Source organism: Oryzias melastigma, linkage group LG12, assembly GCF_002922805.2.
Source record: "Oryzias melastigma strain HK-1 linkage group LG12, ASM292280v2, whole genome shotgun sequence".
NCBI lineage: Eukaryota > Metazoa > Chordata > Actinopteri > Beloniformes > Adrianichthyidae > Oryzias > Oryzias melastigma.
In genome coordinates, this window is record NC_050523.1 from 1,227,506 (window position 1) to 1,241,130 (window position 13,625).

Here is a 13,625-nt window from a genome sequence, read left to right on the forward strand (position 1 = left end):
ACTTTGATCAATAACTTGTCTCAGATTAACCAAATCGATCCGGTTGGATCATGGGAATAGGAATTAAAATCGTTTAAATGTTGCACCACTATTGGACTCAAAACAGGAATTCTGACACAGTGTCACAGTAACGGATTCTTCATCGAGTTCATACCTTTTCTACCATCTTGTTCATGTTTGTGATTTTCAACTAGGGGTGTAACGGATCTCGGATAATCCGTGGTCCGTATGGGTCACCAGCCACGGTTTGACCCACACGTGTATCGTGGATCACGATGGATCCCCCCTCCCCCCGCCGCTGTGTACTTCGCGAGCGCATTATTAAAATCAATTGTCTGTCCACATCGAATGGAAATGGCGTCAAATTCATGAACTGTACAGTGCAGTACGGCAAGCCAAAGGGATCAAAAATCCCCAGGAAAAGCGAGCATGACAGCGCCTCACCTGCACATGTACCACGGATAATAATCATTATTTGAAATATTGAAATGTTCCCACAGTTAATTTTAATACTACAATTAATAACAAAATATAATGAAAGTTTAATTTTGATTTTTCATTTTAGATTAAATTTGGACATTGGGGACTGGGGGGGGCATATTCATGATTCTTTTCTCTCAGTGTTTGTAGATTTAGTCTCTACACATGTAAATGTCATCAGAAACTACATGTTTTTACATTTAGTTTATGTTCAAAGCTTAAGGATGTGTGAGTGTATATTTATGCTTTGAAGTACTTTATGTTATCTCAAATATATGCTTTAAAGCTTTTCAAAAAGTAATTTTAGGCTTTCATCCTCTTGTTTTTTTTTTTTTCTTTACTTTTTCCTGATCCAAAAAACGATCCTAACCGTGACCCTAAAACAGCGACACGATCCAAGCCGAGCGTTTTGTGATCCGTTACACCCCTAATTTCAACCGAATGTGTTACTCAAAGTACTAGATACATTTAAAAATATATATCCTTCACGTCTCTAATTCTGAGGAGCACTGTAGTAAAAGGTGTCAATGTCGACACCTCCAGGGGGAACTCTACTTTCACTAGGATAGGCTCCAGCAACACTGGTTTATAATAACTGAATGCTGGTTCTATTTCACTGCAATTTGAATCTTTTAACTTATTGTTATATTCCTGCTGGCACTGTCATACTAGTGAGGAACTACATTTGTACTTCTCTACGGATACTACGAGTGAAATGAGGATGGAATCTTGAAGTCCTCAAACGGGACCACGTTAAGAAAATGGGGGGGGGGGGGTCCATTTGTTTTTGCAGACAAATCTATTTTATCTCTGAGGTTTGTGATGAAGAACGGGTCACTTCATTTGAAGTTGAGTCTCAGCAACTGGACTTAAGATCTTCTTTATCCAAACACTTCACCACTCATCCATGTGGCTTCATCAATCGTAAGAATGACGAAGCCACATGGATGAGAGGTGTTTGGAACCGTCACCTGGAGGAACGAGAATCTTCACCGACTGTTAGTTAATTCCTGAAGTTTATTTGAACACTTTTAGGATTCAAACAGGAACAATTTTACTTTTGCTCCTTAAAACTGAAGCTGTTGGAATCTTCGTCTCCTCAGGTGCTTGAAGGCCGGTCTGACCATGGACAACGTCATCGTCGAAGCGTTCCTCGCCAGTCTGTCCAACCGCCTCTACATCCACCAGGAGAATGACAAGTAGGTGACCTACAGAGAAGATCGGCTCGTTCGTTTAGGGCAGGGGGGTCAAACTCAATCACACAGGGGCCAAAATCCAAAACACACCTGAGGTCGCGGGACAAACAGGATAAACATTTATTTAACACTCTAAAACTACATTTTTAAAACTTTAAAACTGTAACTTTTTAACATAATTATGAATAATAAAAATGCAGGAATATTATTCCAGAATAAATCAACTTAAACCTTAAATAACTTTCAATATGTTACTCTGTATTAAAATACATTTTGTCAAAATTATACAAGTTAGAAATGAGCTCAAGATAACATCGGGTCTTTAATAACAATAAAATAAAATGATCTGGAGGGCCGGATAGAATTACTTGACTCCTCCTCTTTGGCGCAGGGACGCCCACCTGATCACGGACCACACCATCAGAGCTCTGGGTCACATCGCCGTGGCCTTACGGGACACTCCCCGGGTGATGGAGCCTATCCTGCAGATCCTGCAGCAGAAGTTCTGCCAGCCGCCGTCCCAGCTGGACGTCCTCATCATCGACCAGCTGGGCTGCATGGTCATCACGGGAAACGTGAGGCTGCTTCCCGTCTGCTCTCTGCTCCTTCGTTTCAAAAAACCTGACATTCCGTCTCCTTCATGTAGCAATACATCTACCAGGAGGTGTGGAACCTGTTCCAGCAGATCAGCGTCAGAGCCAGCTCCATGGTTTACTCCACCAAAGACTACAAAGACCACGGATACAGGTGAGACGCCACTGCTAACCGTTTATGGCAGCTCTAATCAGCGTTTAAGAGAAGAGAATTCTGTTGAGGCTTCAGTGATTCTCTAATCATCGGGTCCGTACTGTTTACAATGGAAACTCTCAAAATACCGGACCGGACCGCTCAGTGGACACGAGGCTTTACGTTTCACTTGCAGCAGCGTTGGCCAGCAAGCTCCGCCTACTTTTACTAAGGAACCTGATTGGTCAGTTTATAACTTGAGCTACAGAAATATAAAAAGGTTAAAAAAGTATCAGAGCCAGAATGTTTTATCAGACCAATAGAATGACTGAGGAACAGCGGTTTATTTCTCTATGGAAGTCTATGGCGTTTTGTGGGTACTTCCAGTTTGGAACACCAAGGGGGCGGGGTCAGTCCGTCCAGGTCTCATGTACAGTCTATGGTCTGCGCAGACACTGCTCCCTGGCTGTGATCAACGCTCTGGGGAACATCGCAGCAAACCTGCAGGCGGAGCAAATGGTGGACGAGCTGCTGGTCAACCTGCTGGAGCTTTTCGTCCAGCTGGGTCTGGAGGGGAAGAGAGCCAGCGAGAGGGCCTCAGACAAAGGCCCCGCCCTGAAGGTAGGAGAAGCCCCTCCCACTCGTGTTACAGCACCAAGTCTTCCAAACGAGAGTTTTTCATGACTGTTTGTTGGTCTGCAGGCGTCCAGCAGCGCCGGAAACCTCGGGGTTCTGATTCCAGTGATCGCAGTGGTGAGTTCTCCGCATGTCTGGAGGTTTTCTGTCCTCCTCTCCGTCTCATCCTCTCTGCTTTTCTTCAGCTGACCAAGAGACTGCCACCGATCAAGGAGGCAAAGCCTCGTCTGCAGAAGCTCTTCAGAGACTTCTGGCTCTACTCTGTGGTCATGGGCTTCGCTGTGGAGGGCTCAGGTGCAGTTTGATGTTTCTGCTGTCACCTAAACTCTGTGATTCTGATGCAGCATCATCACACTTTTAGTCATCAAACTTCCTTTGGTTACAACTGTTGTCTTTCTTCATGAATACCTGGAGTCATAAACATCAGAGGCCTTAATTATCGTCTGTGTTGGTCCACTTCTTTTACCGAACTGCTCAGGTCTGTGGCCGGAGGAGTGGTATGAAGGAGTTTGTGAGATTGCAACCAAATCGCCGCTGCTGACGTTTCCCAGCGGAGAGCCGTTGCGTTCGGAGCTGCAGTACAACTCGGCGCTGAAGAACGACACCGTGACTCCGGTACGAGCGCGTTCCCATTAGAGCTGCTACAAACGAGTATTTTAATAGTCGATTAGTCGACTAATCGTGGCAGCCCTGGTTCCCATGGCGGCGACCCCCCTCACACACAGCAGGGTCAGAGGATGCTCTTCTCTTCCAGGCTGAGCTGAATGACCTGCGGAGCACCATCATCAACCTGCTGGACCCCCCTCCCGAGGTGGCCGGCCTCATCAACAAGCTGGACTTCGCCATGTCCACGTACCTGCTGTCCGTCTACAGACTGGAGTACATGAGGTACGGAGTCTACGGCGCACGCTGGGCCGCTCCTGCTCCGGTTCTGGTTCTGATCTCTGTCCCGCTCTGTCAGGATGCTGCGCTCTCTGGACTCGGACCGCTTTCAGGTCATGTTCCGGTACTTTGAAGACAGGGCGATCCAGAAGGATAAGTCCGGTAAGACGAGGAAACGCCAACACGTTCAGAGGAGTTTTCTTTACACTCGACACCTTTCACAGGTATGATGCAGTGTGTGATCGCCGTTAGCGACAAGGTCTTTGAAGTCTTCCTTCAGATGATGGATGAAAAGGTACGACACATTTATCACGCTTTTTCTGTCTTTAAATGCTGTCTTCAGGTCTGATAAACTGTAGAAGTCTGAAATAAACACAGTCTGATCAGCTGATCTTTTGTTAAAACTTAATTTCATAACTTGATCTCTTGAACCAACATGATCTTTTTTCTACATAAGTGTACTCTGATTTACTGAATGTTTTAGCTTATATTTTAATGATGAGTTTGAGCTTCATGGGAAATTTAATACGTCCTCTTAAAACAGCTGCTTTACTAAAATGAAGCGGCTCAAGGAAGGATCCTTGTGGAACGCCAGTTCATGTTTTAGAAGTTTTTATTTTACAAATAAGCCTCAATCAATTAAAAAAATATATATCTTTATGTTTGTTTTGACTTTATATCTTACAAACTTTATATTTTTATGATTCAATTAATTAAATAAAAAATACAAAATTTAGGAAAACTTTTAGCTAAAAATAGAGAAAGATTTTAGAGTTTTATTTTTTAGGATAGAGGGATGAATGGATGGATGGATGGATGGATGTATATCGTACGTTATTTACCATTTTCACACATACAACATTTAAAAAGTGTTGTTGGATTAGTTCAAAAACAAACAGATTTTTTTAGCTGAATTTAAAACTAATGAACTATATTTTTTTTTAATAAATTGCAATAATAAATAAAAGTTAATGATTTTATCATTAACAACAGGAAATTTAAAACTCATTTCATCATGGTTTTGGTAAATAATAGAAAATTAATAGACTGTAATTAATTAATAGTCTTAATTTCTGACACATTTGAAGGTCATTATTGCTTACTGAATTTACAACTTTTAAAAGACGTATCAGTCATCAAAAACACAATCATTTCCAATAACAATCAGTGTTAAAACAGTTAAAAATGAATATATTTAGAAAAACATCTCCTGACCACAATGCAGCGAGTGAAAACATCCAACATTGCATCATTTTAGCAGCTCCACTTTTGAATCTTAATGTTTTTTAGTCTTTAAAACAGCTGTAATTTACCGACCACATTTCTGTATGAAATCTTTATTATTTACACGTTTTACAAATGTTTTCAGGCAAAAACCAAAGCCCACGAGGAGGAGCTGGAGCGCCACGCTCAGTTCCTGCTGGTCAACTTCAACCACATCCACAAAAGGATCCGCAGAGTGGCGGACAAATATCTGTCTGGGCTGGCAGAAACGTGAGGAAAGCAGGTTTAAGTCAGACGTTTAGTTTGGTGGAGAGGTTCCTGAGCTGCTCTCTGCTCTCAGGTTTCCTCACCTGCTGTGGAGCGGTCGAGTGCTGAAGACCATGCTGGACATCCTGCAGACGCTGTCTCTGTCTCTCAGCGCGGTGAGTCCACGCTTCATCCAGAGAGGCTTCACACGGTGACGGTTTTTAATTCTGTCTGATCTGTTTTAGGACATTCACAAAGACCAGCCGTACTACGACATCCCAGATACTCCGTACAGGATCACCGTCCCCGACACGTATGAGGCCAGAGAGGTTTGTCCTGTAGAAGATTTATCCTCCATTTTTAGATTCATCAGTCAGAGTTTAAGATCATTTTAGGTTTGAAAAATGTTCTCCACGGACGTCCAAACGTTTTTGAAAGAAGGTCGAATTTTATGAGGTGAAAATGTGTGAAGTTCAACCAATCAGCCGGCTTTCTTTGAACCCTGATAACATTTAACACACATGAACTTTTTAATGAAGTTTTGATTACAATGAAACATTTTCATTTCTTCACATAAAACCGAAAAATAAATTCAAACACATTTTTACCAAAATTACTGTGAATTTCTAAATTTAAGTCTAGAAATTAAAGGACATATTCTAGCATGTTTTCTACGTCACAAATACAATCTTCTTCAAAAAACATTTTTCTGTCTGCTCGTGTTTCACAATTTAAATTAAGAAATACTCAGAAAATACATTTTGAGCTTAATTTTTTTTGTATATATTTATAGATATGCATACAAATAGTGTTTTTAGGATGAGTCATGGCTGCTTATCTTCTTAGATCTACATTTCTGTCATTTAGCTTGTAGGTCTGTTTTAGCAGTTTGTCATTTGTTGATAGTTATAAAGTGTTAGTTTTTTTATAATTTAAAAAAAGGATTAATTCATTATTTTCTGTGGGTTTGGCTTCAGTTTTGTCTTTTGGAATTAATTATTTTTTGCCTCAATAAACTTGTTTAGCTTTTAGAAAACATTTCAGCAAAAATCCAACTATGTTTGATTTAGTTACAATTTTTGTTACAATTTTTTAAATAATCTTTTTAATAGAAAAAATATTTTACATTTCAGAATATTTTTAGGAAATTAGAGGGTTTTAAAATCATTGTTTTCTTGTTTTTTTATGACAGATTTTGAGATATTGTGATATTTGACATCATGACACTGAGTATTTTAATGTATTTGTTTTAGCATTTTAAATGTGTTTTTCCACTTTTATTTTGCAAAATGGTCATTTTAAATTTTACCAAACAGTTGGCAGCAAAATAAACTTCATGGAATCTTTTGGTTTAGTTACATTTTTCAATTAAAAAAAAAATTAAAAGGTTTTAAACAATGAAGAGTGACCCAAAATAAACAAATGAAACTGGAGGGAATGTCACCTCTTAGATGTTAAATAATGTCACATTTTTTAGTTCTAAATTCCCGTCAGAAAAGCCCTTCAGTACCTTCATGTTGTTCCTGTTCTCCTCTCAGAGCATCGTGAAGGACTTTGCAGCGCGTTGTGGCGAGATCCTCAAAGAAGCCATGAAATGGGCTCCGTCCGTCACCAAGTCTCACTTACAGGTGACTCATCTTCGTTTCTCTTGAAGACAAAATGTTCATCTCTGATCTGTTCTAACACAAACTCTGCTCATTTCCCAGGAGTACCTGAACAAGCATCAGAACTGGGTGTCGGGTCTGTCGCAGCACACCGGCCTGGCCATGGCCACCGAGAGCATCTTACACTTCGCCGGTTACAACAGACAGAGCAGCACTCTGGGGGTGAGTCAGGAACTGGAGCGGTTTGAACGTTCATTTTATTATTGAAGAAGAGGGAACCCCAGCGAGGCGCCCTGAGGAACACCACTCACTGATATTCTCTGATTAGAGCTCGTTTGTTGTATTATAAAAGCTTCATTCAAGCATCTGAGTTTTGCATCAACCAATCGGGAAGTTCAAAACCAACATGGAGGAGAATCTGATCGTTCTCCTCTTGAACTTTTTTTATTTGGATTGAGATAATAATCAAAAGAATCACATTTTATTCTTATTTTTCCTCCTTGGACTAATGCGGGTCAGTAAGTCATCAAACTGGGTCACAGAGAGACAGAAGTACCGCTGAAAGCGCCGTCATTCAGCTGCAGCTCCTGCTGTAGATCATGAAGCTCATCCAGAGTCTCTGAATGATCTCATGAACCCAGACATGGAGACAGGATTACTGACGGTTTTGTGGAAATCTTTATAATATATATCTGATGTCTCAACATCATCTGTAACCCACTATGTATTGCAAATGAAGCTTCAGGCTAAAGACTCTTGACAGTAGCTCCTCCTTCATGCAAGGGAGGGTCAAGCTTATGAGCACATTTTTGGACAGCGAATTTCTGCTGGCCATCAACCGGACCTGCGCAGCCGCCCGCTTGCCTCGTTTTTGTTTCTGGGCGCATCTCTTCCTCTTGACAGTTGGTCCCGTTGGTCTGTCCCGCCATGCTGCAGACCTCAGGAGATGCAGTCTTCCAAGTGATGACTTTAAATTATTGGATATAAACTAAAACTAACTGAACTCTTCCAGATGTTCATGAGTTCAGTCGAGCTATACTTCAGACGCGAAGTGGTTTCTAAATTACCACTAAAAAGTGTTAGAAAAAGACCTTTTTCCGGGAGCTACAGAAGCCGCTGCAAAGCATTGCGCCGCCATGGCAACACTAGGAACGCCAATCGCTGAGATTCTTTCGTTACAGCCCGAATGTTTTTCTGAGAACATTTGCAAACATTTCTAACCAAATGTTCCTCTTGTGTTAGTCCACTCAGCTGACGGAGAGACCGACCTGTGTGAAGAAGGACTACTCCAACTTCATGGCCTCCCTCAATCTCAGGAATAGATACGCCGGGGAGGTAGCGTCTTCTTCAGTTTTTGTGTATTCGTGTCTTAAGTGTTTATGTAGCAGGGCTGCCACAAATTATTATTTAGTAGTCGACTAATCACCGATGAGTTTATTCTGATTAGTCGACTAATCGACTATTAAATTAGTCGTTCAGTCGACTAATCCTGGCAGCCCTGGTCTGTAGTTCATGTTGTTCCCTGAAGGGGGCGTCACTGTGAGGGTGTTCCTGGCTGGTGGGACTCAAACGGAGTAAACTGGTGGTCAAAGTTTCTCTCCGTGCTGAAGGTGTCGGGGATGATCCACTTCGCCCAGGCGGTCCGGGGACAGTCCGACCTGAACCGGCTGATGATCAAGCAGATGGGCGAGGCCCTGGACTCCGCCCAGCCCGAGGCCTTCACAGAGGCCATGTTCAAGCTGGCGGCGCTGCTCATCAGCAGCAAAGGTTGCGCCGTGGCTCCGGTTCTGGTGTGTTTGGACTCTGCGGTTCTGCTCTCTGACTCCCGTTTCCTCGCCAGAATGCGACCCTCAGCTGCTGCACCACCTCTGCTGGTCTCCTCTGAAGATGTTCACCGAGCACGGCATGGAGACGGCCATCGCCTGCTGGGAGTGGCTGCTGGCGGCGCGAGCCGGAGCGGAAGTGCCGGTGCGGCGCCGACCGACGCTCGTGGGTCTGTTGGTGCCGCGCTCAGATGCTGACGCTCTCCTTCTGCTGCAGTTCATGCGGGAGATGGCGGGGGCGTGGCAGATGACCGTGGAGCTGAAGATGGGCCTGTTCTCAGACGCCAAGCTGGAGGCGGATCCTCTGGCTGCGTCTGAAGAGAGCCAGCCCGTGCCGTGCCCTCCAGACGTCACCCCCCACCAAATCTGGATCGAGGTCTGGTAAAACCGGCTCGGTTCCTCCTCCAACGTTTGATTTTGCTCTAAAGAAATGTGTTTTCTGCAGTTTCTGGTTCAGAGGTTTGAGATCGCAAAGTACTCCAGTGCGGATCAGGTGGAGATCTTCTGCTGTTTGCTGCAGCGCTCTTTGTCGCTGGATGTGGGCGGGGCAAAGAGCAGCCTCAATCGCCACGTCGCTGCCATTGGACCTCGTTTCAGGTAAACGAGGTTTATGAGTCCAAATGACCGGATTTTATCAGGGTGATTTTAAACCATCGTAGCAGCTGTTTTTAGACGTCTGTGGACTGAAAAGAAATGTCTCTGACAAGCTGACCAAGTCCTGAAGATTGTTTTATTTTCCCGTTCATTGCATTAACATAGTCAGTACACGACAAAAGTCCACACATCTTCATGACAGTGAAGGAGCAGTAAGAAGAGAAACATTCTTATTTCATGTCTGCCTTATAACAAATCTAAAAAAGAGAATCCAAAGAGACGATCCGAGATGTCTTAGCGCCCGTCTCCACTAACTAACATTACAGCTCCTCAACTTTTGTCTTTACAAATATTTTTTAAACAATATTTTATTAGTACAACTTTTCAAGATTTCCTGTTGAGCATTCCAAACTTTTACTCCAACAAAAGAAAAACATGTCTGCTTTAAAGCACTTGGAGCAACTTGAAACTTAAAATCAGGTATTTTAATGATTTCTTTTTTATCTTCTGAGGAGAAAACAAATCACTTTTACAGACTCTCTGGCATCTCTCTATTTTGAACTTTAAGCATCCTTAATAAAGTTTGATGATTTACTAAATCCTCAAATTTCATCAATCTTTGATCCACAAGTATGTTTTCTATATCCAACTTTATGAATTATTCAAATAACTTCTTCCTGCTGTAAATGTAACAGTGTTCATTTTATATGCATCACCTCACAATTCAACACGGTTAATGAAATAAACATAAATAAAACATTCTGAACACGTTACAGGATAAATAGTAATTCATGTTATCCAAAACAAATGCAATTTTAGCCATTTTGCCTTTAATATATATCATAAGCAGCTTCCTTTTTCAACCATAATTAACCCAAGAAATCTATTTTATTTTAGCAAAAAACAAAAACTTAGACTTTTCTAAACTCAATTAAATATTATTATTCTTAAATCAATATTTAAGTTTAACCATTCCAATTTCAATATCTTGTATTAAATGTCTTAATTTGTTTCCTAAACAAAAAATTGTGTCATCATCAAATAGAACAAGTTTCACATCCTCCTCCCGTCTGTGAGACTGGATTCAGAACGAACACGTTTGGATCCTGCTGCTAGTTTTAAAGAAATATTTGTAGAGTGTTCAATATTCTGGCTCTGTGGGGATTTAAAGGAAACAATCAGAGGAAACAAATCTGTTGCATCAGTTTGGGTAAGAAAACAGCAATATTTTTTTTCAGGATTTTCAAATTAAGAGCTTGAAAAGTTCTTTAGTTTTTAATAGGAGTGTTTATTTTTCCCTCTCAGACGATTCAATACTCGATATGTGGTCCACCAATCAATACGTAAAAGATTCAACGAACATTTTGGTGACACGATAAAGTGTAATACTTTTACCAAAAATACTAAAATCTCGATATTTCTTATTTAAATGGGATTTAAAGCTATGAATAATAATATACAGCATTTGACAGAGAAATGTGTTCATCTTTTGTCTTTTTGTTTGCATCGCATGAGCATAAAAAGACAAAGACGGTAGAAAAAAGCTGAAAACGAAACTGCTGTTTACTAGAAATCGATTATTTATGCCAGAAGTGATTTTATAACTTTAACCAACATAATCTTGTTCATATCTGTGGATTTCAAACGATTGCTTTACTTTTCGATGCATATCTAATATCGTTTACATCCCTAGATTTTCGATTTCACTGAGACGTTCTGACCCACATCAAGTAGACGTGTGTGATCAAGAAGTTGTGTCAGAGTTTTGGTTCTGGACGGGTTTGCAGCTTCGATGCTAACGGAGGCTTTTCCTCAGGCTGCTGACTCTGGGTCTGGCTCTGCTTCACTCCGACGTCGTCACCAACGCAACCGTGAGGAACGTCCTCCGAGAGAAGATCTACTCCACGGCCTTCGACTACTTCAGGTACAGCTTTGAACGCGTACGCTCGCCGTCGGAGCGACCTCAGATGATCAGAGTTTGATCCGGTCGTTGCAGCGTCGCCCCTAAGTTCCCCACGCAGGGCGACAAGCACCTCCGCGAGGACATCTGCATCATCATCCGCTTCTACGCCAGCATCCTGTCGGACAAGAAGTACCTGGCGGCGTGTCAGTTGGTCGCACCTGGTGAGCTTGGTACCGCCCCAGCCCCGAGCACTCTCTCTGCTGGGATATTCGGATCGCTTATCGTGTCCAGCACCACTCCGATTTCGATCTTAAGTAAGCCTGAAGCGGTGGAGCTCGGACTGCTCTGAGCAGGGGCATGTCGTTGTCAAATTTGATGCTGCTTGTCCTCACAGTTCAGTCCGTATCCATTCCCTCCTGTCAGATTTATTCACCATTTTTTCCTTTTTTTGGCGTTTGGCTTCGGTTTCACCCCCCAGCTGTAAGGACAAGCACAAATTTGTCAGCTGCATCCAGATGCATGACTCTCCATCAGCCCACCCGTCTGCTCCCCCCTCCACGATGGACCGGTTTGGTATCGCAACAAGAAACCCAAATTTTCCACCAAAGAAGCTCCTCCCCCTTCATCCCCGGTGACCCCCAGAGCAGGGTTCATCCTCATGCTTCTGGTGGACGCCGCCCGGAACCCCGCCGCCTGGGCTTCCGGGCGGCTTCCACCATCACGTCCATGAGCGCTCTGAACGCATGACCATCACAGCGGCAGAGAAAGGCCCCGCCCCCTTCATCACGTCCTCAGTGTTTTGATAGACGCCTGCCGGTCGTCTGGTGTGTTCCTCACTGCCTCTGTGTGTAAACAGACAACCAGGACGCCTCCCTCAACAGCCTGTCGGTCATGAACGCCGCCGACCTCAGGAGCGGCGCCGACTCCAGCGCTCGCTCGCAGCAGAGCGGCCAGGGCTGGATCAACACCTACCCGCTGTCCAGCGGCATGTCCACCACATCCAAGAAGTCAGGTAGTCCTGCTCACCTGGAAAACAGATCCGATAGACCAGATCCTGATTTATTACTAGAACATCTGGAATTGGGAACAGTTTGAAATGGGACGTAAATCATTTGTTCTCTTTGTATGCAGTCCTGCTGACCCGCCTTTCATATCACTATCTGTGTTCTTCTGGTTCCAGGAACATCTAAGAAGAGTAACCGCGGAACGCAGCTCCACAAATACTACATGAAACGCCGCACTCTGCTGCTGGCGCTCCTGGTGAGACGAGATCGACGCTCGCCTCCGTCCTCATCGCCCGCCCGCCCACGCACGTTCTCACCGACTCCTCCCTGTTTTCAGGCCAGTGAGATCGAGCGCTTGACGACGTGGTACAACCCGCTCTCCGCCCAGGAGCTGGTCATCGCCACTGAGCAGTCGGTGGAAACCAGCATCGCCAACTGGAGGTCCAAGTACATCAGTCTGACGGAGAAGCAGTGGAAGGACAACGTCAACCTGGCGTGGAGCATCGCGCCCTACCTGGCCATGCAGCTGCCAGCAAGGTGGACGCTCGCCGTCTGTTCTTGTCCTGCAGAACGGTCAAAGACGTCTGCGGTGGTGCGGGGACGGTCGGGTGAAGCCCCTCCCCTGGTTTGTTCTCAGCTCTGAGGCTCCCGTGTGACCACACAGGACGTTAATAAACCACTTCCTGTTGGAAATTAATATGCAGGAAAAGCCACGCCCACTGAGGCAGCTTCAGGGCTCATGATTGGACCACCAATCAGTTTTTAGTGATTACACACAAGTTTGTGTCTTTTTTAACATCTCTCGTACATCTGGGTTCAGGAGGACTTTCAGTGGAGAACCCTGAAGTGATTGAGATACCAAAAGGCAGAGAGGAAGTTTCTTTGTCCTCCTTCATCCTGTGGTGGGCGGAGTCTCCTCTGACTTACTTCTCCACGTCTTGCTGTCCAGGTTCAAGAACGACGCCATTGTTGCTGAGGTGACCAGACTGGTCAGGCTGGATCCCGGAGCGGTCAGTGACGTCCCCGAGGCCGTGAAGGTACGACCTGTCTGTGCGGCCAAGCCCCGCCCATCACAGGTGGGAATAGAGGCTGATGTTCCTGTCGCTCTTTTTCAGTTCTTGGTGACGTGGCACACCATCGATGCGGACTCTCCGGAGCTGAGCCACATCCTGTGCTGGGCCCCGGCGGACCCCCCCACGGGGCTGTCCTACTTCAGCAGCATGTACCCCCCCCATCCTCTCACCGCGCAGTACGGGGTGAAGGTGCTGCGCTCCTTTCCTCCGGTAGGTGTGACAACCACAGGGTGT

At 44.2% G+C, this 13,625-nt stretch overlaps 1 protein-coding gene across 5 annotated transcripts in view; it reads left to right on the forward strand.

The window, feature by feature from the left end:
• Nucleotides 1-13,625, forward strand: part of pi4kaa (phosphatidylinositol 4-kinase, catalytic, alpha a) — a 34,157-nt gene that overhangs the window by 11,317 nt on the left and 9,215 nt on the right. For 3 of the 5 annotated variants that reach the window (XR_002922237.2, XM_024299393.2, XM_024299395.2), the window contains exons 15-41: nt 1,584-1,679; nt 2,068-2,251; nt 2,323-2,423; nt 2,855-3,023; nt 3,105-3,155; nt 3,224-3,332; nt 3,517-3,653; nt 3,793-3,926; nt 4,000-4,082; nt 4,145-4,215; nt 5,290-5,414; nt 5,485-5,566; nt 5,636-5,719; nt 6,929-7,018; nt 7,097-7,216; nt 8,237-8,329; nt 8,605-8,761; nt 8,835-8,962; nt 9,035-9,193; nt 9,263-9,414; nt 11,228-11,335; nt 11,408-11,628; nt 12,171-12,326; nt 12,495-12,574; nt 12,656-12,855; nt 13,268-13,355; nt 13,434-13,601. Coding sequence is in view for 4 of the 5 variants with exons in the window: in XM_024299393.2 (XP_024155161.1) it covers nt 1,584-1,679; nt 2,068-2,251; nt 2,323-2,423; nt 2,855-3,023; nt 3,105-3,155; nt 3,224-3,332; nt 3,517-3,653; nt 3,793-3,926; nt 4,000-4,082; nt 4,145-4,215; nt 5,290-5,414; nt 5,485-5,566; nt 5,636-5,719; nt 6,929-7,018; nt 7,097-7,216; nt 8,237-8,329; nt 8,605-8,761; nt 8,835-8,962; nt 9,035-9,193; nt 9,263-9,414; nt 11,228-11,335; nt 11,408-11,628; nt 12,171-12,326; nt 12,495-12,574; nt 12,656-12,855; nt 13,268-13,355; nt 13,434-13,601 (3,346 nt within the window). In the remaining variant the exon portion in view is untranslated. The remainder of the gene's footprint in view (nt 1-1,583; nt 1,680-2,067; nt 2,252-2,322; nt 2,424-2,854; nt 3,024-3,104; nt 3,156-3,223; nt 3,333-3,516; nt 3,654-3,792; nt 3,927-3,999; nt 4,083-4,144; nt 4,216-5,289; nt 5,415-5,484; nt 5,567-5,635; nt 5,720-6,928; nt 7,019-7,096; nt 7,217-8,236; nt 8,330-8,604; nt 8,762-8,834; nt 8,963-9,034; nt 9,194-9,262; nt 9,415-11,227; nt 11,336-11,407; nt 11,629-12,170; nt 12,327-12,494; nt 12,575-12,655; nt 12,856-13,267; nt 13,356-13,433; nt 13,602-13,625) is intronic. The other 2 variants (XM_024299396.2, XM_024299397.2) reach the window with 1 other exon arrangement.